This window comes from Haliaeetus albicilla, chromosome 19, assembly GCF_947461875.1.
Source record: "Haliaeetus albicilla chromosome 19, bHalAlb1.1, whole genome shotgun sequence".
NCBI classification, from domain to species: Eukaryota; Metazoa; Chordata; class Aves; order Accipitriformes; family Accipitridae; genus Haliaeetus; species Haliaeetus albicilla.
In genome coordinates, this window is record NC_091501.1 from 28,075,414 (window position 1) to 28,103,269 (window position 27,856).

Here is a 27,856-nt window from a genome sequence, read left to right on the forward strand (position 1 = left end):
TAATATCAAAACATCTTTTTTTTTATTAATTAGATCTCAAGCTTATGCAACACAAATATGACATAATTTTAAGGTCAAGGGAGTTTAGGGAGGATTTGAAGGAGTTCTGATTTAAAACCCCTGAGAAAGACCGAGGGTGACAGCTAACATAAATTGCGGCTAGCCTCCCGGGCACCCAGAGGGAGCTGCTGGGATGCCTGGGGACGGTCACCGGACAAATTCACCTCAGAGAGTCTCGGAGGAGTTTGAGAGTCCCCACAGCACGAGTATCCCGTCAGAAGTGGCAGAAGCTCAGAGTTTCGCTACTCCCACCCATGATGGCCTCTACTTCTACCAGCTGCAGAGGAAGCCAGCACGTATCCACCTCTTACCAGAGAGAAAGCGTGGTTGTCCTAGTCACTCCTATAACCTGCTTTACACAGGAATCGGCGTCCCCGCTAGTCAGACATTACATTAGGGCTGCAGCAGGCTGGAGCCGGCCACAGTTTGGCATTAGCTTAGCAAGGAAATAAGGGCAACTTTCCACAGCTGGGCAGGAGATGCCTCTGTCCCTGCACAGTCTGATGCCAGCATGTTATTCTGGGTCCCTTTTCCATATTCGAGCAGGCAAATGGTGAAATTTTTATCAAACACTTGATAAGTTCAGATTTCATTTCAGCTACCTATTCATTTGGCGCCCAATCCACATCCTCTTGTGTGACAACAGCTGGCCACCTGCGTAAAGAAGGTTTTGAACTTGAGCTTCGAGTGTGTCTGCAATCTTCCCAGAGATGCCGTGGTGGGTCTTTCACCTCTAGTTTTCAGAATGAATCAGAAGCAGAGAAGTTGGGAGGCTGCAATAACAGCTTCCAAAATCATCTCCAGAAGCAAAGAATCCACAGTCCAGAATAAACACACGTTGCACTTCTTTGCATCATTAGGACGGCTAAGAGAGAACAAGAGACAGGGCTGGAGCAAGAGCTACAGCCACAGAATTACACAGTACACGGGCCGTGGACACACACATGCTTACAATTATTCAGGTGGTGTACGTGCAACCTTGCATGAATACATACTTGCATATACAATGTTAATACAGCAAGTGCCGAACACAAGTGCATGCACACAAACAGTGGCGAACAGAGCTGGGAATCCAAAAATCAGACCCTGACACACTGGGGGCGGGGGGGGGACACGGGACGGACAGGCAGAAAAAAAAAAAGCCCAAGCTCTTGAGCTCTTGGCCTTGCTCTTCATGTTTCTTTGGTCTTGTATTTGGAATACAAACAATACAGAATCCGCATTATAGTCTTCATATCTCCATTCACAATATCTGTGGATACACAAGAAACCACAAAACCAGACGGGAAGTATTAGCAAGAGACTGCAACTGCCAAAGACAATCCTCCACCTTTCCCCAGTTATAACGTGAACTTAGACAATCTAATTGCAACAAGAAGCAATACAGGAACTACAGAGCTAGCAAATTATTTATTTATTAAATGAACTTAAGGAAAAGGGACCTTCACTGCACTACCTTGCTGGAAGACAGGATAAATAATGCATAGTAAGAAACAATTCTTCACTAGCAGACAACAGAGTAGATAATTTAATAGGACTTTACAGCTTTAGTTTTTTCTGATTCTCCTATGGCAGGAATCATGTTGAGAATTACCTGACACTATTTTTTGGTTGTAATGATTCCATTGTGTTTTGCTGCTGTTGGCTGTTTTCTTTTTTTTTCATTTAGTTTTCAGCTTCCGTGTTCTTGGCTAAACAAACTGCACTTGTATTTAATAATTGCAATGGAAGAGGCTAACTGATTTAGAGGGTTTACTGTTCTTCTTACAGTGCTGTAAATCACCATGAGAAAGACTAACAATGAAAACACTAGTAAATGAGATCCTTGAACAGTCTAAATAGTGTAGCTGTAATAAGTACCCCTAAATCATACTAAATTCAATCACTAGCTGAGGATTTTCCCAGTGAAGCTAAAGGACCTGCAGATGTTGGCACCAGTATTTCTTATATTGATCAACTCTGTATTTGAGGCAGTACAGAATAGCCAGAGGGAAGGAAAGCAAGCATGGGTTTAACTCCTTTCCTACAAAAGGTGAATCTCAGCACGGAGACCTGAGCCCACGCAGAGTACTCTTTTCAAAGTTAACATAAATAGCTTTCCAAACTCCCAGCTCTATGCAGCATGGCAAAAGCCCACAATTCATGCATGCCTGTCATGCAAACTCCCAACACCATCAAAGCAGTAGTGGAAAAGGAAAACAAAATAAAAACAAAGAAAAGTCCTAAATTGTATCCTTCTGTCTCCATGATTCCATGGGTTACGTACTAAACACATGCAACCACTTGCTTATGAATAACTAACAGGGGAAGAGAGAATGCTTTGTATTTTTAATAAAGATTTGATTTCCTTATTCAACAACAAGCTTTTGATGTGCAAGAGGTCAGGCTAAGCAGTCACAGCACCGTTCATTAATGTAGCCACATCCCTCATCCCACCAGGAGCTGGTCAAAAAATTTTTCTGTGGAGCAGTTTTTAATTGTAAAATTGGACTCATCCAAAGGAAATTTTTTTTTTTTTTTTGTGGTGGGGCAAGAGAGGGGAACATGCGTGTACATTGACTCAGTGATGAAAGCATTCACTTGGATGTAGGAGGTCAAGATTCAGCTCCCAGGTCTGAACCAGGCAGAACAGCAACTTAAAACCTATTAACTTCACATCCAGCAGACTGACCCACCAGCTCTTCTGGGCTTGAATAGAGCAGTCAGTGTTTCTGATTTTCAGGACATATTCTGCATGGTATCTTTCCACATGAAACAAGCTTGTTTTTAACGCACTAAAACTTGTTATGAGATAGGAAAAAAGCTTTCCCTCCAGCTCAGCTGCTGTAGTTTCCCTCAGAGCTGCCACTGTTTTAAATCTTTAACAAATACTGACTTACTAAACAGTTTAAGTTTAGTGTAAAGTTACTAAACTTGTAACAATCCAACATTTTTAATATAGTAATAAAGATTGTTCAAAACAATTCTCAGCTTCATTGCTATTCATTCTGAATGAGGAGCTATGGGGCAGCCATATAACGAAATGTGTCAGTGTCGCACTGCAGAACTTACTTTCTTCAAGGACCCTAACTTTTGCTAAGCCAGGATATTAGCAGTTCTATTCCAGACAAGTATGCATGTCATGACTCACCTTCAGAGTTCACAGAAAAATTCAGGAGACCTCCATCTGCCAGCAAGTCCAATGCAAGGTTAACATTGTGAAGCTGTTGATGAGACAGAGAGATATCAATAGAACAGAAAATATTTTCCACCCAACGGTACAGTGGCCAGGAGGTTTTAATAAGTATTTCTCTAGTAGCTGAAGATACTGATTCATAAATATGTACTCATAGTCATCTCCTTCGTTTTGATGGAGTGCTCTTCAGAATTTCTACCAATTATCATATAAAATTAGATGTAAAATCCATCTCCAACAAAACATATCCCATGAGGTAGAAGAATCCATTTATTTAAAGACAGGCCTTGCATGTGAAAGTTTTGTGTTAATGGATGTTTCCAAGGGGAAAACACGCTGGATCTAGTAGATGCATGAAGTTTATTTCCATTTTTTTTAACAATGCCCATATGCTTACCACATTTGGAACAAATAAAAATACGTAAGGAAAAAGGTCTCTCTATGTCATTCAGAGTTACAAAGATTGGAAATCTTCTAATCAGCTATATTTGTGAGCTAGAAGTTTATGCTTTAACATATAACGATGTCTATACACAATAACAGTAGTGGTGATATCCTTAATATTACTCATGAGAAATTAAGCACATGTCTATGAATGAAGGGTGGGGTTTTTTCTGTTTTCTCCTTACTGGTTTTTCCTCTCCCCTGTATAAAAGCAGCACCACATGCATATACAGTAGTCATGAATGATTTTTTAAAGTAATATAACATCCCATTACTAGCTTTTAACAGCTTAAGGGCAGTTGTTTACTTGGCTGGTAATTAGCAAGCTCCCTTCCTCCAATGAAGTAACAAGATCTGAACGAACTTCAAATTGTCTCTTCGCACATTCCTTAGGCTACTGAGCAATTTATCCTTCTGGGAGGCACATCAGAACTGCTGCCATGCTGTTCCCTATTATCTTCTGACAATAAGCACAGGGGCCCCCCACGCATAAGCCAAGCAAAAAACGTGTGCTCTGAAGTGAAGCAATAGATTTATGTTTTACCTGGTTCTCTGGTTTACAAGTAACTGAGACTGACAGTTTGGATTCGGGCTTGTTTTCTTCCTCTGACAGTCAGCAGCCAGGAGAGCTTAAGCTCATACAGATCTAAACAATTTTCTGACTGGAATGAATAAATCAAATGTTCCTTAATGAACCAGCATAGGTAAAAGGGGCACATCTCCCTCTCTGTAATGTGTATGAGATTTGCAAGGAACAATAACATGCAGATTTCAAAACAAATCTTCAGACGGAAATACTGATCATTACCAAAGAAAGGCAACCTAGAAAAATAAGTTGTTTCATCCAGCTGTGCTTCCACACTCAAAAGACCTGGACAATTCTCCAGGATTTATAACCGGACAAAGGTCAGGACATGTGGGGTGTTTCAGCTCTGGCCCTGTTTTGGCAAAAGTACCAAGTTCACCCAATTTTGATAAGCACAGGGGCCCTCCTTCATCATCTTCTTCATCTCCTGACTGCACAAAGTTCACCCCTAATTTCAGCCTGACCTATTTTGTGATTATATTCTTTGTCTCAGAATACACATCTTTCTATACACATGAACACCCAGAGCTGGACTTTCTTTACAGTTACTTGTAAACCTCATTTTTTGGTAATAAACACCCAAAAAACCTGCAACAAACCTACCCACATGGAGTGTTGTCTTCTTACACCTGTAGGTGGGTCACCTCCCAAATTTCTGCTCCTGCTTTCCTCACCCCTCCCGTCCCTCTAACACGGGTTCCTGCCCTCCCTATTTCTTGTTTCTATTTTCTCCTCAGTATCACTGTTTCCATCCCAATTTCCCCTCCTTGCGATTCACGAAGTGTACGTACCAGCTTTGAACCACAAGCTTTCAGCTTGAATGAAAGTTGATCCACCGCACCGATCATAATGGTGCCTGCAGTTGTCACCATTTTTATAACATAAATGATGTGTTTTAAATCTCAGCAAAGGTTACATTTTCATACCTTACTGTACCAATTAACGTCTAAAATGACAGGGAGTTAGAAAGCACAGGGGAATTGAAAGACGTATTTTATGTACAAATGACAGTTGAACTATGGTCCCTCAATATTTTTAGTTATATTGTCATCCCACTTTTCATCTTGTAATGAACACCAGAGGAGAAACAAATGGTAAATACCACTTTGGCAAACTGTTCAACGGTAAGTCCAGTACTTGCAAGTAACTTTGCTAAAATGAAATTACTAGAATGTAGAGAATTGTAATGAACCAGTACCCAACCCCATTACATTCTTCTCTGAGGCCAGTGACCAGCACGTGCAGGGTAAAATCTAGAAAGTCTGAGCTCTGATTTGTACCTGAAATGTAGGGGTATCTTGTTTTTGAAAGGGATCTGTGAGGCTTGAATAGGGCTGATCCAAAAAGAAAAAGGTTATCTATGAAATTTTAAATTAAAAAAAATTCAGTGACTTCCTCTGAAAAAAGTTAATGGAAATACTAAAAATTTATTTCCAAGTCAATGGATCGGAGCAAACAATTTTGAAAACTGAGTGGAGGAGGAGAAAGGGAAGAAAAACAACTGCAAGGAAATGCTTTGATTTTGTTTGATTCAACCCTTCAAAATATATTTTCCCCATTCTCAATCATCTTGGATCAAAAAAATCTGAATTTTCCTAATACCTTAAACAGTCATCAACAGTCAGCAATGAATTTTTGACAAAATTTAAACCTAGGTTTCAGACAATCGTGCTTTTAAATATTTTGATGGAAAGCTCCACAGGAACAGTTATTAATTAATACAAGACCTCTGAGAATTTTCATTACAAATAAATATTGCCTGGGGAGATGAACTGTGGTGAGGTCAGGAATCGGACGACGGCCTCATTTGTCTGGGGAAGCTGTAACGCAAACCACGCCAGAGGAGAGATTTCCTTCTCAGGCAGCAATCAAGCAAAAAGGATCTGACACGTTTCACCTTCAAAGATCTAACTGAATGTAACCCAGGAAAAACAGCTACCGTTTCAAGCTTTTCAGAGCTCTTCAGTGACCCAAAATGAAAAATCCCTACCCACACCAGAGCCAATTTGAAAATATCTCAAATATCTCAAAATATCTCAGCATCCTAGGTCTGTGGAGGAGGCGTTTACACCAGCAGCCCTGCACGCACTACCTTCTGGCTGATGCCACCTCCTTCTTCTAAAGCACTGATGAAATCTGCCTGGTAGAGGTTGAAAAAGGTGTCGAGCAAGTCTGGCTGGGTAGGTTACAGCTCCCAGCCTTGGGGGAGGAAAAGATGTAAATTCTCAAGAGGTTCCTAAGCACAAAGGGGGCCTTCAAAATCTTCTGGTCATGTCTTGATTAAGGTATATTTTTAGGACAGTGTAAGGAAACCTATAGGGATCCAGTTCTGCTATGTAAAAGGTGTCATCCACTTTAAAATGCTGTTTGCAGGACAGACTTGTAGGGAGATAGCATACCAATTCCTCACCACACAGAGACTGGATTTTACCGGAAGGCTTCAGAAGCATGTATCTGCCAAATAAATGCAAGCAACAATAGCTTGCCTCCCATAACATAATAATTAATTTTGAAGAAGGCACCGACCTGTTCCAGGGTATTTTAACAGCGTTGAGTACGTGCATTTGTACTGTCCCAAACCACTCTCCTGCAAACACTGTGCATGCATATGACTTCATATGCAGCAGCAGTTAAAGCAAGAGGCAAAGCTCTTCACTGACGTGGAAGCATTAAATACACAAGATGTTTGAAGCCTCAAGCTCTAAGTAATTAAATAACAACCTACCATCTCTGTGGTGCTGGCTGGAGTCAGGAAGAAATCCCTTAAATTCAGAAAGTAACCCTCCAGTTGTCCAATTAACAGCAGTAAGATAACTCCATCTGCAAGCTAGATGAAGAATGATCTGAGTATTATTTATTATGCTGGCTTTTAGTAAATTACTCCGATAAATGCCTTTCTAGCGATAAAGGAATTTAAATGGTACTCTGGCAAGCAGACAGCCTAATGACTCAGCTCCCTCAACCTCTTCTACAGTGAACTTCGTATTTAGTTACATAAGGCTCCCAAGTTCATAATAGTGAAAATACGACCTTGTAAGAGGACAGCTATTAAAACAAACTATTCCAGATGCGAAGAGACTTCAGACGACCACAAGCGACAAACGCACAACTATAAATAAAAGAAAACTGTGCCCAGCGCCCGAGATTTACGAGAAAACGCTTGCAAAGCTTCCTTTCTCACAGTTGCCCACCAGGAAAACCCAGAAGAGCACCAGAGCACAGCTCTGCTTTTCGTCTGCGCGACATACATCGCAGGGACCGCCACTGCACCAAGGTTTTGAACGCCTGGAGCGACGCAAGAGCTGCGGGCTGTGTTCTGCGTGGGTGGCTGCAGAAGCAGGGAATGAGAAAGCCGGGAGGGACGTCCCCGGGCTCGTTGCTCATCCCTCGCTGGCTCCCTGGAGAGGCGCGGGAGGGTGCTGGAGCCCCCCAGCTCCACACCAGCCGGTGCCCAGGGAGGTGATCCCGAGGTGCCTAATGAGCGCTTCTTCTGCTAATTCATGGGCTCTAGGGAAGGTCAATGTTCAGAGGGTGGGACTTCGAAATGTAATGAAAATCAGGCCTTCCTAACGTGAAGCATTAAAAATCACTAAGCACCAGCAATCAGCTTGGCTTTCGGTTTAATTTTCAGAATACCCTTATTTCCATCCTGACAGAAAGAGCATCCACAAGAGTTGGGCAGACTCCGAAAATTACTCCCTGTAGCATTATGAGGGCAGGATTCAATACAAAGCTGTATTTTTTCATTACTTATTAGCTTCAGAAACTTCAGAAACTGAAGCCCGGTTTCTCAACCTGAAGCTAGAAATAATTGTTACGTTGCCAAATTTCAAATTACTAGAACAAAAAGGAGGAATCCTAATGGTGAGAGGAAACGCTCAAATGGCTGAAAAAACATGGTTAACATGCAGCTTAGAGCAGGGTACCTGAGATTCGAAGTCTTTCACATTTAATCCCAATTTTCCAACATGCTGGTTGACAAATTGCAAAAATACCTAAAGAAAACAGAAGGGGAGGAGAGGGTGGAAGAAAAGAGAATTTTTTTCAGTGAAGTCATGAATTATGCTTTACCTTACAAATTTTGATGTCTATTAAAAAAGTAAATCACCTTTTTTACAGCATCCAGTTTATCTGGAGCACGGCTAAATAATTCATCAAAGGCATCATCTTCTGTATCAAAACAAAATTAATTGTTGTTATTTGGAATAACTGTCAGATCAGAGGTTTAAAGCGGCTCCAGGAGGAGAAAGGTGTTCATACCTTATAAGCCAAGGAGGAAAAAAGTCACAAGGAGACAGGAAAAAATCCTGCTTTTCTATTTATCAGAGGATGGGGTGACAGGCTTCCCTTCAGCCTGACTACATCAGAGAAAACAATTTACTTCATTCAGCTCTGTGATTTTCGCCTGCAGAGGTTCTCAAGATTTGTGCTCACCAGTGTGAGCAATGGCTAAGTTTCGCATGTCTACAGTTTATCTCTTTTCAGTTATCTTTTTTTCAACCCTGAACCTCTGGGATAAAATATTGTAAGCAGAGAAGAAGAGCTATACATTTTACTGCTCTCCCCCAACATTAATACCAGTTACATCAAACTTGCAGAAAAACAGCCCCCTTCCTTCAAAAAAACACAAACTAGATACTGGGTTTGGAGACGCTGCCTTTCCTCTGAAAATTCACAGACCTCAAAAATGACCAGTGCTGCCATCCAGTTTAAAGGCAGGCACTGAGCCGGTGCTAGCAAATCTGCACCAGAGAACTAGCACAAATTTAAAGATTTCCAAGGAAATAAGATTCATCGAAGTCCTTGTGAACGCCCACCCTCACCTCCATTTTCAGCCCAGGTTTGACGAGAGCAGGATACAGCTCCTCACGGTCACCCAGCCGCAAGACGGCTCTGGTTCAAGCATGAACAAACCATTTGAAACACCCTTAACAATCAAGGGCACTCTGGCAGCAGAAAATGGAGAACCAGTTTCTACAGTGCAGGAAAGCAAAGGCAGCTCTGTTTAAGGAAAATTCCTCCCAAAAGCCAGCAACAGAGAATCCTCCACTGTGAAAGGGTTTCCTCAGGCTTCTCCATCCTCCCTGCTAGGGGGTTGCTGCAGGAGCAGTGTCAGGGAACAGGTGAATCCGTCAAACAAATCACTGAGCCACAGTCTGAAACCTGCAACGGTCTCACAAACTAGAGAGCCCTCTTCTGGAGCCATGCTTCGGGATTTCTCTCTTTGTTAAGCAAGCTGTGTTAAAAATAGACAGAGAAAGCATTTTGAAGAGTGAAATGCAGATTTCTCTTTCCAGCAGAATCAGCCCACTGGAAGAAACACCTAATTACAGGGTTGGGTTTGGGGGTTGGTTTGGGGTTTGTTTGTTTGTCTGTCTTGTTTTGTTTTGTTTTTTAACAATTTCAGCCCACACTAGAGGCCACTCAGTGGAATAAGTGATAAATATGTATTAAATGATATAGTTTGCACCTCTGCAAAGGGTGAAAATGCTAGCATAAAGGGCAGAGCAGAGAATTAAAATGGTTGCATTGATTCATTGGGGATGCAACGTGCTCCTTTGGAGCAAGGAAGAGCAGCTCACACTGAAGCCTGAGCAGTGCCCAGACCTTCTGCAGGCTCTGCACATGTGGACATTTTTCACCTCAGGTGTTTCACAGCCCTCAAAACCCTAAGGGTAAAATCTTGGGGGACGTTAGTTTTACTAAGTTGCCATCCACAGCCAAGCACCAATAGATTTCAAAATCTCGTTTGCAAACCCCAGAAAGGAAACTACGTTGAAACTGGTAGCAACAAGAAGCACAATTCTCAAGTCGTTATGCTCATAAATAGTTCCAACAGTGAATGAGGTCAATACGTAAATCCAAGACATGCGTCGTCCCTCAGCCAGGTCTTCTCTGTTGGGTTATCAACCCACTCTATCATTTCTTGTCTCACCTCCCATCTGTTGCCTGTAAGTCCACGGGCAAAGTGACCACCTGATTTCCAAACTATGTATCAACTTCCAACTGATACAAACAGACATTAACAGAAGACATTTGGAGAAAAACACTAGGAGAAATCCATGAATCTCCACTAACTCTAGTGGGAGCATACCAATTTTATCAAGTGGTAAAAACGGATCAGAATGTGGTGTATAATAGCACATAATAGTGAAACACTGAAGTTGGCAATGCCAGTACTTACTTGACTGCGCTTCTAAATTCTCCCTGAAAGTGCAATAAAAAGCAAGAATTAGAAAAAGCATTCAGCAGAACTAATGTTATTCACAAGAAAAGCTTATCTGGGCCATCAGCTGTCTTGTAAAGCAGGAGATAGAGTACAAAGCACCATTAACTCTACGTCAGAGTGACTTTCCAACAGACGTTTATAAGTACACTATATATCTGTATAGGGTCTTGGAAGTATATGAGATTTTAACTGTCCCGCAGACTAATGAACATTTATTTTATAAGCACAATCCATAATATCCTCTTCCAATAAGCTGCTCATGATATTAGAGTTTGAAGATGTTCTAGCATATAAAAGATGATAGTAGGAAAACCTGTTTCTAGTTCTTGGAATGATGTCCACATTTTCTGCATATATAAAAGGTATCCTACTACTTAACTCCTTTAATAATGACAGTACCTCACAAACTCAGCAAGCTCAAACCTTTCTTTCACAGTGAAATTAGAACCGATTCTTTTCCCTTTATTTAATGACACAATAGCAATAAATTCAAAGTAGATTTAAACCACTGTGGCTTTAGGAAATTTCCAGTTTAGTCTGGGACAGGCAGATTTACAGTACTCAATTTCTGTTATTATATTTGTTATTATATTCCATGGCAATGACAAACACTAAGCCTCAGAAATGGTCATACTCATTATTTTAGTGAAGTTTACATAAAGAGTAAAGAAAGGTATTATACCACAATACCAAATCTGAAGAGGAAAAAAAAAAAAAAGGAAAGAAATCAGAGAAACAGTTCGCATGCATATGCATGCCTGGGTTTACACTCTTTGTCATCATCATGATCCCAGCTATATTTCTAAGGGGGAAAACACCCACAATATTTCCTTTCTGATTGACAGTGTAAAAACCAGATATATCCCCTCTTACTTGTTTTCTGTGATATATTCCACCGCATTTGCCGTCTTTAATCCTCTGGAGGTGTTCTGTTGAAAGGACAATAAATATTTTTGGTTTTGTTACACACAAAAAATCCATAAGCATTAATGAGGCTTTCATGACCTGTTTGCTGCCTTAAATGATTACCAGAGGGTATCTATTCAAGAAGTCCAGTGCAATTAGTACAGGCACTTTGAGAGGTTGCTGCTCCCTTCTGCTCTCTTCGCTCTTCAGCCAGAAGTTACCTACTTCCCCATCAGAGGAAGCCAAAGGAGAAGCACGTGGTCCCTCCGCTGGTGAAGTTCAAAGGCTGGCATGTTCACCCGAGACTTGATGAATGCATTGAGCTGCTTTGGGCAGGCAACAATTTCCTTGTGCACTTCACTGCATTAAGGACTCTTCAGTTTTACGGCACTGGAGGTGGTTACTGCTGCCTTATAATAACCTCACGCCATGGCCTGCCACCCATTGATGAATCCCCCCTGCAGAGGACTTAGGTTTGGTGGGTTGCTTAGATTTAGGTTGGCAATTCTTACTATTTCTGAAGCCACCTGGGATCTTTGCTTATGTCCTTGTATCCTTGTTCCTCTATATAAAGCTTAGTCCTCCACAAAACATCAAAAGAACAGTGCTTCCACCCAACTGACAGTCTGAAGAGATAGGAGACGACGGGCATGCCTGCTGCTTTATTCAGGCACCTGGCAAACATCTCCTATGACAGAAAAGTCTTTGGTGTTTGCCGCTCTCCCCTTTTAGGCAGTGAAAAGCACGGCCCGTTCACATACTGAGTCAACTCCTTTGGGTCAACTCATCGCTGAAGAAGAGCACAGCCAGCCCCACTGGGGCAAAGGCAGGTCCTTCCTGCAGCATGTGTCGTGGAAGCGCCAGGCCTTCTCTGGTCTCCTTTGGGCCTCCCCAACGTTTCCCCTTTCCTGCCCTTGAGCCCTCTTCTGAGCTGTGCCTTCGTGGGCTTTCCTCACTTTTGACCTAATGATTACTGTTCCCATCAGGGGCATTGATTTCTCCCGCGCGGAATCAGCTCCCCACCACAACCCCACTATCTCCATTCCCTCTCCTCTCTCTCCCAGGGTGAACGGCCCTTTCCGATGCTGCAGTTTCGCAGATAACCCCTCCCGATTTCTGCGCGGCTGAGGTGCTCGCAGCCCCATTAGGCACTAGATGGAGGGCCGCTCTCCTCAGAGTCTGGGTTGTCACTGATCAGACCTGCACGACAGGAGCGTGGGCAGCAACACACAGTTTGGACTCCCATTAGATACCAGAGAGACCACTCCTCCATCGAAGCATTCAGCTGCGACGGGGCCACAACGGCTACCTTTGCAGAACCAAGCCCCAGAAGAAGCTGTGCCTCCAGGACACTTTTAAACCTCCTAAAGTGACAGACGTAGCTCGAGGGCATGCTTCGCTTCAGTTCCAGTTACCATCCTCCAAAGAGGGAAGAGCACTAGGTCATACCACACAGACCGTGTGCTGGGCTCCCAACACCACTGAATCGCAAACCCTCTGTTAAAACTGTAACACAGCGGTGCTAATTTTTGCAACCATATCCCAAATTGCGGGATAATTGATGTTCTCCTGAAGTCCCAGCGCTGACTTTAAGAAACAAATAGAGAAAGAAAGCATGTAGATCTCAGCTTGTAGAGAAAAATTACAAAACGCGACCCCAGTGGAAGGGGAGTAGAAAATCCCTTCCCCTAAAGAAATAAATCCTCAGCATTGAACCAGCGTCACAATTTATGCGTGCAGGCCTCTATTCTAAAACACTTAGAGATAGTAACAGCAGAATTTCTTCTTCTTTACAGAGATTAATAGCTGTTGTCAGTTTGGACGATTCCTTTTTTTTGATCAAGGAGAAAAAACAGCATAGTGTTTCTACCCTTTTAAAGATACAACATCTGAACTGAGAACAAAATGATGGTCTAGTCCAGCAAACTCAGAAATTAAAAGGCCCAGTTCACAGAAAATACAAGTATCTCTTTCACAGTTGTACACACATTTCTCCCTAATTCTAAGCAAATTAGTCTTGTGAAAGGTCTCTAGGATCTACTGTAACAAATACTGAAACTATAATTACCTCAATGGTGATTGTTTCCACTTGAACATTTGGAGGCATGGCCAGGTTGGGTTTGAAGTGCTTTGCTATTGCAACCAGAAGATGCAGTGTGCTCAGTAAGTCCTTTGCCAAGATAGCTATTCCGCATAAAGAAAGAAAACAACGTTTAGTATGCAAAACAAGTAAACCTCATTAAAATGTCATGAATTCTCCCTGTGTAGAGGATCCCAAAGTCATGGAGGGCCATAACACATGTAGGACATCAGATTGGGGTTTATATAATATCACAATTCAGCAATACCACACCTTGAAAGTCCTTTTTGTGAGACATACTCACAGATGCTGGGGGCTGTTAAGTGGTCCACAAGCCACACACCCAGAGGATGCAGCTTGCATGACCCAGTCACAGTTAGGTATTGCTGTCTCACTTCTGATTCAACTGATAATTGAAAACAGGTTGTTTAATTACTGTTCTGGCACCCCTTTGCCTCAAAGCAGCCTTATAGCAGAGGAAGCCCTGTGATGGATGATTTTCTCCAATTTCACTTCTGCACCTACATTCCACACTCCATTTCAGCTGACTTTCTTCCAGTTGCAAACACTTAGCCACAGCTTCCAGAATCACAGAGAGTTTCTGTCGCTGCTTTTTTTCTGTTAATGCAATCTTGTCAACATCCAACTTGAGAGATCCTAGGTTTTCTGTGACAGAGAGCCCATATGAAGGAGAAGGATGTATTTTAACACCATCATAGGAAAAAAATAAATCAGAAACGTAAAATGACAGCAAAGCACACAAAGTCTTGTTTTAAATATTTGATACCACTTAATAGCTTCCACAGACCCACATCCCACAGCTGTATGCCTTGTTAAACTCCCGCACTGTCTGAAAGCCTCAGTAAAATCAGTGAAGCTCTGCAAAAGGGAGAGGACTCAAGTCATTCCTTGCTGCATCATCCCCCATCCTAACACTCCATGTTCCTCTTTTGCTAGTGGAAGCTACGGGAATCCAATGAGTGAATCTTTCCTGTAGATAGTGTACAAAGGCATTATCAACTTACATTATATGTAAGAAGAAATCCCAGCTCATTGCTTAGGCAAGTAAACTATGAAAATGAGCCAATCCTGCTCATGCTGCTTCCCTCAGCCTTGGTGAAAAGGAGACAAGATTTGAAAGACATTCCCAAAAAGAGTGACAGGGGAAAGAAAAATGAAGTAGGGACAGGAGAGATGGAGAAATAGAAATAGACCAACAGGCTGTTCCAAGAGGTCACATCTTTATACAAGTACTTCGTAGTATAGAAAGCCTCTTAGATTTTCATCAGTTCCAGTTCCAGCCCAGTGCTTTAGACCTAGAACTTTTTAATTTTTTTTTAAAAGCAGGGAAACATATAAATTATAGTGCTGATTCCACTATATGCTGCTTCATAAGCTCCTGGCTTATAAAGCCTTCCTTCCCTTCAGAGGCACTGTAATTTCACACTTCAGAGTTAACCTTTTTATTATGCTAACTAGCAGGTAAAAAGACTTTCTTAAAAGAAAAATAATTATATAAAAACAATAGCAGATCATCATGCATTTGTTCAGAATTGCAGTTATCACAGATGGTTCACAGTGCAGTACCTTCTCCGTTAGCGAGAAGCAAGACTCCAGCAGATCACTGCTACTGCAATTTGTGAGGTTTATTCTCCGATCTGGAAGTTCCTCCATGATGTGTTTGTGAGCTAAACTCAAAGCAGCAGCTTACCCAAAAGATGATGAAGTACCAGCCCATCATACAGATCTTCTTCCAGACTTTTAACTACTATGTGTTCCTCTTTCAGAGTTGTGTTAATCCAGTCAATCAATAACTGTGGAGGAAAACAAAGCAGCTGGCAATTACATTCTTGTTGTTTAGACAGTATAGCACTCAGTGCTATATTGTGTTTCACCTTTCTCTTTAGTCCCTTATCTTGGTTTGCTTTCAACCTCCACTTCCTTTGTCCTTTGTGGTTGTTTTTTAAAGAGAAGTTAAGTATCAGTTCTCCCTAATTTTCAAGCGAAATAGACATCTCACAAGTTATATTCCTATGAATTTTGTAGAAATAATTATACAGGTGGAGAGACAGACCCCATTCCCACTTCCATCACAGAAAAGGCTACAGAGTACACTTCCCAACTCCTGACTTCATTAGACATCACAGAATTCACACAAATTCAACTGTCAGACAAAAGTTCGTTAGAAAAGAGGCTGCAGTCATTCTGTTGCTTGTTCCTTATAGTCATTCATGTTACTAGCACTCCTCCCTTTCCTATTTGTGTTTTCTTTTTCTTTCTGCAATTTTATACTAATCGCTCTCCAAATACCTTTTCAGGGGGAAAAAAAGCATTTTGTTTATTTTGCTATCTTGTGTAGCAGTCCTCCTGTGGCGGGTTGACCCTGGCTGGACGCCAGATGCCCACCAAAGCTGTTCTGTCACTCCCCCCCTGCCCTCAGCTGGACAGGGAAGAGAAAATATAACAAAGGACTTGTGGGTCGAGATAAGGACAGGAGAGATCACTCACCAATTACTGTCACGGGCAAAACAGACTCAACTTGGGGAAAATTAACTCAATTTATTACCAATCAACCAGAGTAGGGTAAGGCGAAATAAAACCAAATCTCAGAACACCTTCCCTCCACCCCTCCCTTCTTCCCAGGCACAACTTCATTCCCGGATTCTCTACCTATCCCCCCTAGCAGTGCAGGGGGACGGGGTATGGGGTTTATAGTCAATTCATCACACATTATCTCTGCCGCTCCTTCCTCCTCAGGGCAGGACTCCTCACACTCTTCCCCTGCTCCAGCGTGGGGTCCCTCCCACAGGAGACAGTCCTCCACAAACTTCTCCAACGTGGGTCCTTCCCATGGGCTGCAGTTCTTCACAAACTGCTCCAGCGTGGGTCCTTTCCACGGCGTGCAGTCCTTCAGGAGCACACTGCTCCAGCATGGGTCCCCCACGGGGTCACAAGTCCTGCCAGAAAACCTGCTCCGTGGGCTCCTCTCTCCACAGATCCACGGGTCCTGCCAGGAGCCTGCTCCAGCGCGGGCTTCCCACGGGGTCACAGCCTCCTTCGGGAACCCACCTGCTCCGGCGTGGGGTCCTCCCCGGGCTGCAGGTGGAGATCTGCTCCACCGTGGACCTCCCTGGACTGCAGGGGGACAGCCTGCCTCACCGTGGTCTTCATCACCACAGGCTGCAGGGGAATCTCTGCTCCGGTGCCTGGAGCATCTCCTCCCCCTCCTTCTTCACTGACCTGGGGGTCTGCAGGGTTGTTTCTCTCGCATATTCTCACTCCTCTCTCCGGCTGCCTTTTCTGTGCCTCCTGCAACTTTTTTCCTTCTTAAATATGTTATCACAGAGGCGCTACCACTATCGCTGATGGGATCGGCCTCGGCCGGCGGCGGGTCCATCTTAGAGCTGGCTGGTATCGGCTCTGTCGGACACAGGGGAAGCTTCCAGCAGCTTCTCACAGAAGCTACCCCTGTAACCCTCCCACTACCAAAATCTTGCCACACAAACCCAATATACCTCCCATCGCCCTTTCCAATATCCTTCCTGCGTTTGCAAGGGGAAGCTGCTCAGGAAGCCAAGGGCTGGCTACAACTGGAAAGGAACCACGTTCCCAGTTACATCCCTTGGCCCTGCAGCCCATTCCTTCAGCACTGTGCTCCTACACAGGAGACCAAAGGAGCCCCTCAGCACTTCCCCAAGCACGTGTTTTATCCACATATGTGGATAGAAAGGGAAGATGACCTGCTGAAGCAGAACTGCAAAGCAGAAGCCCCAGCTGGCTGTTAACAAGAACCTCTCGAAAGAGGGATGCGTATTGCTTGTATTGCTATTATTGCTACAAGTGAGTGTCTGGAGTTTGTTGTCTGGATAATATCCTTCTCACTCGCTGTAAGCAGAGGAGAAAATTCAGAGCAGATCCCTGTAAGTTAGCCAACATTAACAAAAATGTAAAACGAAGTTTGAAAAAAAAGAAATATCACCAAGATGCTTGAAACCACACAAGAAACAAAAATGCCTGGCGCTGGCACTTGTCTGAACTGAGAAGCTGTCAAAGTGTTTGTAATATACTTCCTCAGCTAAGAAGTAAAAAGAATTTTCTAGAGCAGAAAGCTGTTCTCCTCAGCTAATGCTTGCAGGTTAAGACCTGGCAATGCTTTAGATGTGTGAGGGATAGAGCGGAACCCCAAACACAGCGGTACAACCAGATGGAAGTCAGAAAAGCAGAACGTACCGCTGAGTACAGATCTATAAGATCCCTCATGTGCTATCTCGGCTCTCAACAGCCACATCCCCCGCCTGCAGCTCACACACCTCTGCTCAGACCAGCTGCTGGGGCCCCGCTCGGCTGCGGAGCAGAGCGTTGTGTCTAAAAATGAGTAAATAGGGAAAGGAGAAAAGGAGTACTTCAAGAAGTTTGCTACTGGCTTTCAGATGTAACCGTCTTCTATTTTACACGCAGTTCGGTATTTATAGTAGCTATAGAGAGCCATTTCACATTCCTTAGTTCCCCAAAACCACCTCAAAATGAAAGTGCAGCGGAATAGAGTCTTTCTCCCAGGCAAGTTTCTTTGCTTCCCTTATTCCTCCCTTGAAGAGACCTTCCTGTCCCATCCCCACCCCATCCCAATCTGTTCTCTAGAGGAGCCATGAACTCTTGAGATTAAGGCGGCAATCAGTGGCACCCATGGGCACCCAGACGACTGCCTCCCTTGGGACCCAATTTCCACCTCCTCATCATCCAAAGAAAAGAAATTAGACGGTAAAGGACATTGTTTCAGGAGTCTCTGATGGGAAATGGATTAAGCACTGAAGCTCACAGAAATCTTCATAAACTGAGCAAAGCTCTTCATTTTTGGCAGTTTGGAAAGAACAAATTCAGTGCCTCTGTAGGCAACATAATTGCATTTTGCAGCACCACCTTTCAGATTTTCTCTTTTTTATAAAAACATTGTGAAAGCCTGACACAAAACCTAAATCTTTTTGATCAAATGTGCATGAAGGTTTAAGAAAACGTAATATAGAAACATATGTATTGATGGATTTATGAATGCCATATAATACACACATCAGCACGTAGCCTAAGCCGGTTTTCATAATATTTATAACAATTTTAGTGTCTCCATAATGTAAGAAGTGCTGGTCTCATAAGAGACATGCTACTTTTCTTCCAGGACATTTCAGTATGCTAGCCTTCCCCTGGGCTGCACCATTAAACACTGTGATTGAATGCACAGGAGAGATTTTGAAAATTACTTGGAAATAAAGTACTTTCCCATGAAATAGGATTAATCTTTCACAGTTACCTGAAGCATATAATGTACCATACAACAACTTGGAAGCTTTTCTCCTGAATTCTGCGTGACTTGCCTACCCTTCATCCCTTCTCCCTCTGCTCTCTGCTATCGTCAGGCTGCATCGCAGCCGAACCAGCTGCCGCCGGAGGTAGAAGACAAGAGAGAAGACTGTTGCAAATCAGCACAGCAGTCCTAAAACTTGTTATCATGGGATGAGGGCAGCAAACTTGCACGTACCTGAACATCTCTCTTTAGTCACAGCAAATGCTGACGTGGGTTTGCTTTTGGTCACGGTCCACTGTTCCAGCTGGATTCTATTGCTATTTTACACTGTCATTACAATGAAGTAGCAACTGGGTACTTCTGGTGTGGCTCATCCACACTTCCCAAGTTAGGAGAGGTATCATATAAGAAGAAACTCAGTTTTTAAATCTACACTCCCCTTTACACAGGACAGTGACCACTCTTGGGTGATGCAGGCATTTGAAGCTTGGTCTTATTTGGCCCCAGCCGTCCTGCTGCTGCGCTTAAGCAAAAGCTCTGGTTTACTTGTGTGGAGCCCAAGTGCCAAAAGCACAGCTCCTCCCCATCCACAGAGAGTGGGGGACTGCGGCCAAAGTGCTGGGTAATTTACAGGGCTGAGCATTAACACAACAGGTTAAAACAACTTGAGGTGAGGGTTAAACAATATAGTAAAAGAAATGGTACCAGTTTTAATTCTTCCAATTTGGGATTGTTGCTTGAGGTCGGTTTTATGATTTTCTTCTTCTCACCTATGAAAGGAAGCAAACAAGATCCATTACAATGATCAGATATGACTAATGCAAGTTTGCTGTAAAATCTGCTATCAGTTTAATATTACCCAGTGTCACTAACTGCCATATGTAGAAACACTGTCATTTTTTATTTTAACTGATTCCTTATGAGCAAGAAAATGGTATAACAGACTATTAAGACTGCTGTTGGAAATTATGCTTCAATGTAAGTGAAACCAGTAAACTCTAGACGGACAATCCTGGAAAGAGGAAAACAAACTTGGTCAGATCCTTACGTGTGAAATTTAAATTTCATTTACAGAACCAGTTAGAATTTGTGTTGCTTCTTCATGATCTGCCTCTAGAGGGTCTGCACCCAACTTACATGTACAGAGCTTACTCACTGCTGATAAAACCATGGGACCACTGCTGAAAAATATGTGATCCATTTGTAGTGCACATTTTCTGTTTGGTTCTTCAGGTCATTCTTTGGACCTTTTCTGTCCTCGTTCATAAAGTACATACCTTGAGCTATGACATTTTCAGCTAGGAATTGATTAAGTCCAGCAGGCTGTGTAAACACATTTAAAAAGTCTGGATCCATTGTCTTTTCTCACTCCTGGTAAACTGGTAAAAAATACGGGAGGAAAAGGAACATGAGAAAAGGCATGTAAAGATCAAAATTAGTGCTAAGAAGAAAACAAACAAACAAACTGAAGAGGATTTTTTTAGTTACTATGTCATGACTGGTGGATTGCTTTTTAAAAAAAATCTGAAAATCTATTTAAATGTGTGTAAAGAAAAAGAAGTTGGAAAGAACTTCCCTTTTTCTATTAATCATCAAAATGTAGGAAAAAAGCCCCGAAGCACTAAAACTTTCCTTAATTCCATCTAATTCGGTTTCACCTGAATTAGATTAGTAAAATCCTATTTCAACTGAAATGAAAAAGTTTTCAGTTCCTAGGTGTCAATGGATATCTGCTATAAAAATGACCAATACCTAAGAAGTATTAAATCAAGAATACAGTAGTTAAGTTACAGAGGCAAGCTTATAAATATGAGCAGTTTCCTTTATTAGACCAGCTGGTAGAGCTGTGGGGAAACAATGACAGGCTTCTGAGTAGACAATCCCATCTCCCTGTTAGATTAAGTTGCATGGCTTCTCAAAGACTTTTTTAAACACAGACTGGAAAACGACTTTCCTTCCCAACCCAGATGTCCTCAAATGAAAGCAGAATGACAATAAACAACACAGTGGTGAAAATACCTTGCCAACAAACAGAAAACCATGGGCAAGGTTTTCCAAAACAGCTAAGAGTCATGTTGGAGGACAGCAGAAGTCAGAGAAAGGCATGGGGTTGTCGGAGTTGGGTGGAGAGGCTGCACAGCCATCTATACGTGCTGTCCTACCAAACACCAGCTGAAGTTCATCTCTGTCACCAGCAACTATCTACGAATAAGAAGCTGGCTCTTCTAGAAGCTGTGACTCAAACCACAGTGCAAGTGGAGACGAGTCCGATTTTTTAACCATGGGTATGTAATGCTGCCTACGCAGACAACACAAAAGATAACAGCCGGGCTCTACAGGTAGCTTACATAGTAGGAAACATCCAGTTTTAAGTGCTTGCTTTTGCAATCTTAATGTTTGCGTAAAGGTTTTTCAGTCAAGTCCACAAAAAAACTAGGATGCTTTAGCTTGGCAAAGACTAAAACTCAATAAAAAGTTACAGACAGTAGAATCTGAATAGTCTCTCTTACAAACTTTATTGTAGAATCATAAAATCATTTAGGTTGGAAAAGACCCTTAAGATCATCAAGTCCAACCGTACACCTAGCACTGCCAAGTCCGCCACTAAACCATGTCCCCAAGTGCCACATCCACACGTCTTTTAAATACCTCCAGGGATGGTGACTCAACCACTTCCCTGGGCAGCCTGTTCCAATGCTTGATAACCCTTTCAGTGAAGAAATTTTTCCTAATGTCCTATATAAACCTCCCCTGGCGCAACTTGAGGCCATTTCCTCTTGTCCTATCACTTGTTACTTGGGAAAAGCGACTGACACCCACCTCACTACAACCTCCCTTCAGGTAGTTGTAGAGAGCGATCAGGTCTCCCCTGAGCCTCCTTTTATCCAGACTAAACCACCCCAGTTCCCTCAGCTGCTCCTCATAAGACTTGTGCTCTAGATGCTTCACCAGCTTCATTGCCCTCCTCTGGACACGCTCCAGCACCTCCATGTCTTTCTTGTGGTGAGGGGCCCAAAACTGAACACCGGACTCGAGGTGCAGCCTCACCAGTGCCGAGTACAGGGGAACAACCACCTCCCTGCTCCTGCTGGCCACACTATTTCTGATACAGGCCAGGATGCCGTTGGCTGCCTTGGCCACCTGGAAACACTGCGGGCTCATATCCAGCCGGCTGTCAACCAGCACACCCAGGTCCTTTTCCGCCGGGCAGCTTTCCAGCCACTCTTCCCCAAGCCTGTAGCGTTGCGTGGGGTTGTTGTGTCCCAAGTGCAGGACCCAGCACTGAGCCTTGCTGAACCTCATACAGTTGGCCTTGGCCCATCGATCCAGCCTGTCCAGATCCCCCTGTAGAGCCTTCCTGCTCTCAAGTAGATCAACATTCCCTCCCAGCTCGGTGTCATGTGCAAACTTAGTGAGAGTGCACTCGATCCCCTCATCCAGATCATTAATAAAGACATTAAAGAGAACTGGCCCCTAAACTGAGCCCTGGGGAACACCACTTGTGACTCGCTGCCAACTGGATTTAACTCCATTCACCATAACACTTTGCACCCAGCCATCCAGCCGTGCAAGAAGATGGCTCTTTATTAAACCAAATGTATGTTGATTTGAGTGCAAGAAATCGGAGTTATATACTGCAACTGTTCAAATAAATGGTTGCCTGCAGAGGTGAAGGGAACTACAGAAGGATCACGGCTCTCCGTCCTGGACAATCATGGCAGCATACGGTTTGTGTCATGGCAGCATCTGTACTAGCATGAGTAAGAGATCCCACCTTTCCTGACAGTCCTAAAATCTATGAAAGCCAGAGCAGAGGAGACAACAACATGGTGACCAGGAAGACTTTTTACACTCCTCTGAATCATCGAATCCCAGCTGCTGCTGGACGCAGGGTACCCGCCAGGACGGACGGCTGCTTTGCTAATTGGGAGCACTACCTGTTTGTGGATGGGGAATGCTCTCCCTTCTCTCTGAAGTTCAGTGCTGCAGGGCTGCTGTAGGAGAGGGGAGGCTGACTCTTTTTGTTCTTTTTTAGCAGAAAGCGAGATGCCCTATGTTAGAGGTTCACACAAGATGTCTACCCAAGATGCCCATATTAGGAGCCCTGTCTATCAAGGCTCCCTACGTAATGAGTGGACGTGGCACCTTTAAAGAGCAATCCAGAGCATTTAAATGAGAGTCTAGCCCTGGCTTGTATTTTTCAGTTACCACCTCCATTCTGTTACCAAAGAGAGCCTCAGCTGCTACCACTGGTGCCTGAAGTGAGATGCTATGATGACCCAGCCCTATAAGCACAGTGGAGCAAGGCAGTTGCTGCAAATGCTGTTGCACAGTGCCCATAGAACATCTCCAAGGTGACATTCATCTCCTTGATAGCTTTATATGCCAAACACCATGGTGCTGCTCTGCAGGATCTCTCTCACATATTTATTAAAGGCTCCAGTCAAAGTGCATTATGAACACGTATTTCAACATGGATTTTGCCAAGCCAAGAATATTGGTAGAAAATAGCAATTGGATGCTTTTGCACATCAGTCTAGTAAAACAAATTAGGTACAAAATTCCCAGCAAGCCACTAGGGGAAAGGGTCACGAGCGAATTAGTTTCATTATGGTGGCTGCAAAACTGAATGCTGTCTCTAAAAAGCTGCTTGGTAAAATAAGATAGGAGAAATTGAGTCATTTAGTACCTAAACAACTGAACTATCTGAATTAAGACTGCCCAGATGAAATTAACTGAGAGAGAAAAGTTAATACGGGGCAACCTAAGGACAACTTTTAATTATGTTTCTGACAGTTGTTATCGCTTGGGAAGTTCTGCTCATAAGCCTTCCGCAATCATCTGTGTAAACCACCATTTACATTAACTCAGCTTTGCTGCAACGCTCAACTTGTGTATCTCTTACATTTCCTTTGACTATTTACACACCAAAGTGACGTGTACTGCCTGCCGCAGCTTTGGTCTCTGTTTGGCCAAGGAACCCAAATATCAGAAGCCAGTCTTTAAAATTTGGTAGCCTGTAGGAAAGGGCCTGAAATTAAGAATTTGCAATAGTGTAAGTTAATATCCTTTAAGGCCTCAGTCCTGTGTGTCCTACTCTGAGCATTAAAGTTGCTATACTGGGTAAGACTAGCTCGCCTAGTGTCCAAGTGCCTTATAGCACCCAAAAGCAGAAGCTTAGGGAAAAAAAAAAAAACAACATAAGCAGAGCGAGCATTAACAGATACTTCCCTAAAACACTTCCAACAGCCTGCAGCTCAGCCTTCCTAAATCAAAACTGGGGTCCTGGTAATTAGAAGCTGTCAAGACGTTTACTTCCCATTCACCCCTTGAATACCTGTATCTCCCACCACTGACAGTGAGGAGCTGAAGAGCTGCCCTTACCTTGCGTGAAGCACCACCTCCTGCCGCTTGCCCTCATCTGCCACCTGGCAGCTTCCCCTGAAGCTCCCCACTACGTACAGTGCAAAGGAGATCAACGGATTCGCATTCTTCACGTCACTGTGTTACTACCCCATGTTACTGCTGTCCTACTATCCTAGCCCTCGACAGTCATCTCTTTCCGAAACTGAGGAAGCACAGCCTACATCTTAGTCGTCCTTCACAGGGAAACCCACTCCGTAGTACCTTTGACCATCCCAGTCGCCCTTTTCTGAACAGTCTCCAGTGCTATCACGGCCTTTTTGAAGTGCTGGGAACCAGACCTGCACAGATTTAAGGAGCTGCATTGCAACCTCTCTTTGTTCCCTGCGTTGTTTTTCATTCCTCTCCTCCTCATTCCCAACACTATTTGCTTTTTTGATGACTGCTGAGCATTGAGCTGACACTAATGGAACTATCTATTATATCCCCAAGATCTTAGTCCTAAATAGCAACACTCCACTCAGAGCCCATCATTTATCTGGAGAGCTAGTATTTTTTTTTCCCCCATGTGTTTCACTTCACATTTACCTACATTGATTTCCCACAGCCATTTCAGAGCCTGAGAACTGCAGTTCCTGAGCATTTAACAGACTCATTGCTTATTACTAATAATTAGCATTCACGAGCAGTCCTTCATGTGGCAAGTTTCATTTCTGTGAGGCTTGATCCTAGACAGCAGCCTTTCAGAGAATAACTTACTGCAGAAAGAACCTAAAATGGAACATGACTGGGTTGGGACTCCTTCTTGCGGTTAGCCATTTAATGAGAAATAGGAAGGGATGGAAGATTTGGTTCTCGCATGCAAGGTTCCATGTTTGCTGCAACCAGCTTCTGCAGCCCATCGTTCAAATTTGCCGTTCAGAGTTGCAACTGACATGCTGGTTTTTCCAGCCTTCATCCTCTTGCATGCACTATTTATCAGTACTTGCAGAAGAGATCATTGTAGGAGACAGCAGGTTGAATACTGATTGCAGAGGTATTTCACTATGGCATTTTTAAATAAAACTGAAGTTTAATTATTGACTATTCAAACGAAATGGCACAATTTGATCCTTCATTCTCTGTTACTGAGACAACGTCATAGATATTACAGGCTTGTCCGTTTTAAAGTCAAGGAGTGTTTTATTTCTCATCTGTCACCTGCTGAGGCAGCCAACAATTTTTCTTAGGCCAAGAGCTAGACTACTGCACAACACTGCAATGCCACAACTACGGACAGGTAAAACAACTAATTCTCCAAGTGGGTCATATCAGCTCACTTTTCCTCCACAAGTCTTCACACAGTCTGGCTCCCATATATCTCTGATACACGATACAAAGCATTAACGAGCTACCAGTGGTCTCTGGCATACCAACTAGCTGTAGAATATACACAAGGCACTTACTGATGTTACCAAATTGTTTCAACTGTTTTATTTCCTGTTTGAAAACACAAAAGCCCTACTCCGCATTACCTCAAACAGATTTCCTAGGAACAGTTGTCTAAACAGATCACACAAAGGAGGGAACAAAAACCAAGTGGGAATGTTAATAGTAATATTTCTGCCTTCAGAAAACTAGAATTAAAAAATAAATAAGAAAAAAAAAAGAGAATATGCATTGTGTGCCCAGTTTATAACTTACTTTTACTTCCTTGTTTAGTACCAGACCTTTCAAGAGCCATTTTTGCTCATTAGCATCAGAAGAGATGTCATCCTAGCAAGAAGAATACATGTGGACACAGAAAGTCTTACAGTTAAAAAAAAAAAAAAAAAATTTTAAAAAAAGCTCCCAAAAGAGTCCTTTTTCCCAAACTTACCTGTCTCTCCTTCAGTAATTCTCCAGAAGCTCTTCCAAGATCTTCTCACAGCAGGCGCAATGAAATTTTTGGGGAGAGGGGAGTGACCCCCAGGCTCAGAGCGTCCTGCGCCGAAGCTGCAGCCTCCCATGCGGGGCAGCACAAAGCCCACAGAGTATGTGAGCGGGAAGTCGTGCCGCGCGGTACTGACTACTCTTAAAAACGAAACCACAGTCATATCCGGAACTTAATTGTCTATGTGCTTGGTCCCTGCTGGAGACTAAAATAAACAGAAATACAAATGCAGGAAACATGCAACCCCACAAGTCCTGAAATACCAGAAAGTATTAGAAAGGTATGATCATTCTTCCACGGTACTGCATGGCGTGACTGTTTGCTAGTCTGCGTCTGGGGCAACTCACGGTGCACTTCTATTATTATATGCAAAGAAAAACAGCCAACCACAGACAAAATCGTCATGCTACATTACACCTTTTACTCATGGTCCTTTGAGCATTTGATAAAGCACATCAGCACTACTCTACGTACCTGGTAGAAGGTGAAACCTAGGCAGAAGATTAACTCATTTGTCTTTAGAGAGCTAGTTAGCCACATCAGGGCCCAAAACGCTCATCCGAGACAAGAGTTATCTCCACTCGGCAGTGCTGCTGCTCTTCTTTCCCTTTTCCATCATTGATTGAAGAGGGAAAGCTCCCTACCGCAACCGCTTTCCCTGGACATTTCCTTCAGGTACCAGTTACATTCGTTAACTCTTCCGGAAAGCAAAAGCAACTCTACAGTCCTCCACGAAATCCCCGAATGAGACAGTAGACAGCCACACTAATTAAGCTGGTCCGTTTTAACACTCTTAAGGGACTGACTCCTGTGTTTAACTCCACGCCATAGACACGAACGGATAGTTTGGCATGAGCTAAATGGGATAAAGGAAAGTGGGTTGAAAACAGATTTTCGGTTGCCATGAATTCTTAGTAAGTAAGAACATAACCCGAAATCCTTAATCAAAGGGCAAACTTAACTGTATTTTCTAATCAGATAACAAGCACAACAGTACATCAAACTAGCAAAGACGCAGAGTACCTTCTTACCTACACAGAAATGCATGCCACAGCCTAGAAATACAGTAAGTAAAAAACAAAAGGAAGGTATAGTTGAAGATGCTATTGGGAACTTTGGACAAACCAGTTTCCTATCAGCAGGCAGAGGGACCAGGAAGAATTAAACATTGGGAAATCCATCTGTAATTACTGGGCCTCTCCCTGCTTCAACTGGCAACTCAAATTACTTCTTTCTTGAAAGCCTCATTCACAATACAGCGGGTCAGTGCTAAAAGAACAAGTCTAAAACACGTGATGGACAAGCATCTTTTTTTGTCCAAAACCTGATGTTGCCACCAGTGCATGAAGTACCCAGTCTTCTGTAGAACAGTGCTAGTAAATTCTGTATCAGCCTCATTTGATTTCATGCCCATCTCCCCCCCACTCCCCGAGTCTTTCTGTACGTTCCCAAAGCACACCTCATGCACACCCCCCCACACACAGACCTGGCCCTCACATAAAAATAGCCACTGCAGAACAATTCAAGGAATCAACAGCACTCCCACCAATAACAAGTTCTGATAATGCATTTTCCTGCTTCTCCGCACAGCCTTGCTTTATTGGAGAGCCACTCTATGCTCTCTCCATACCAGAGCGAAGGGAAGCACACAGGCATTTTCAATGTCACTCCAGGCTTACTTGGGCTTCTGGCTTCCCAAGTGCTCTGTAGACACAATACGGGACTGGCTTCGGCATGCCAGGCTTCCCTCCTGCGCCTCTGCGGAAGAACTGTGCTGTAAGTCTTCGAACGGTATCAGAGAATG

At 43.2% G+C, this 27,856-nt stretch overlaps 1 protein-coding gene across 1 annotated transcript; it reads right to left on the minus strand.

The window, feature by feature from the left end:
• Positions 1 to 26,325, minus strand: PARVG (parvin gamma). Its single transcript, XM_069806954.1, has 13 exons — positions 25,999 to 26,325; positions 20,054 to 20,155; positions 19,482 to 19,546; positions 15,192 to 15,294; positions 14,006 to 14,146; positions 13,469 to 13,584; positions 11,368 to 11,423; positions 10,450 to 10,472; positions 8,374 to 8,435; positions 8,192 to 8,260; positions 6,991 to 7,092; positions 3,191 to 3,263; positions 1 to 1,312 (listed from the first exon to the last, which is right to left on the minus strand). Exons 2-13 carry the CDS (start codon positions 20,130 to 20,132, stop codon positions 1,233 to 1,235), a joined length of 969 nt encoding a protein of 322 aa, XP_069663055.1. The 5' UTR covers positions 20,133 to 20,155; positions 25,999 to 26,325; the 3' UTR covers positions 1 to 1,232.
• Positions 26,326 to 27,856: the final 1,531 nt, after the last annotated feature.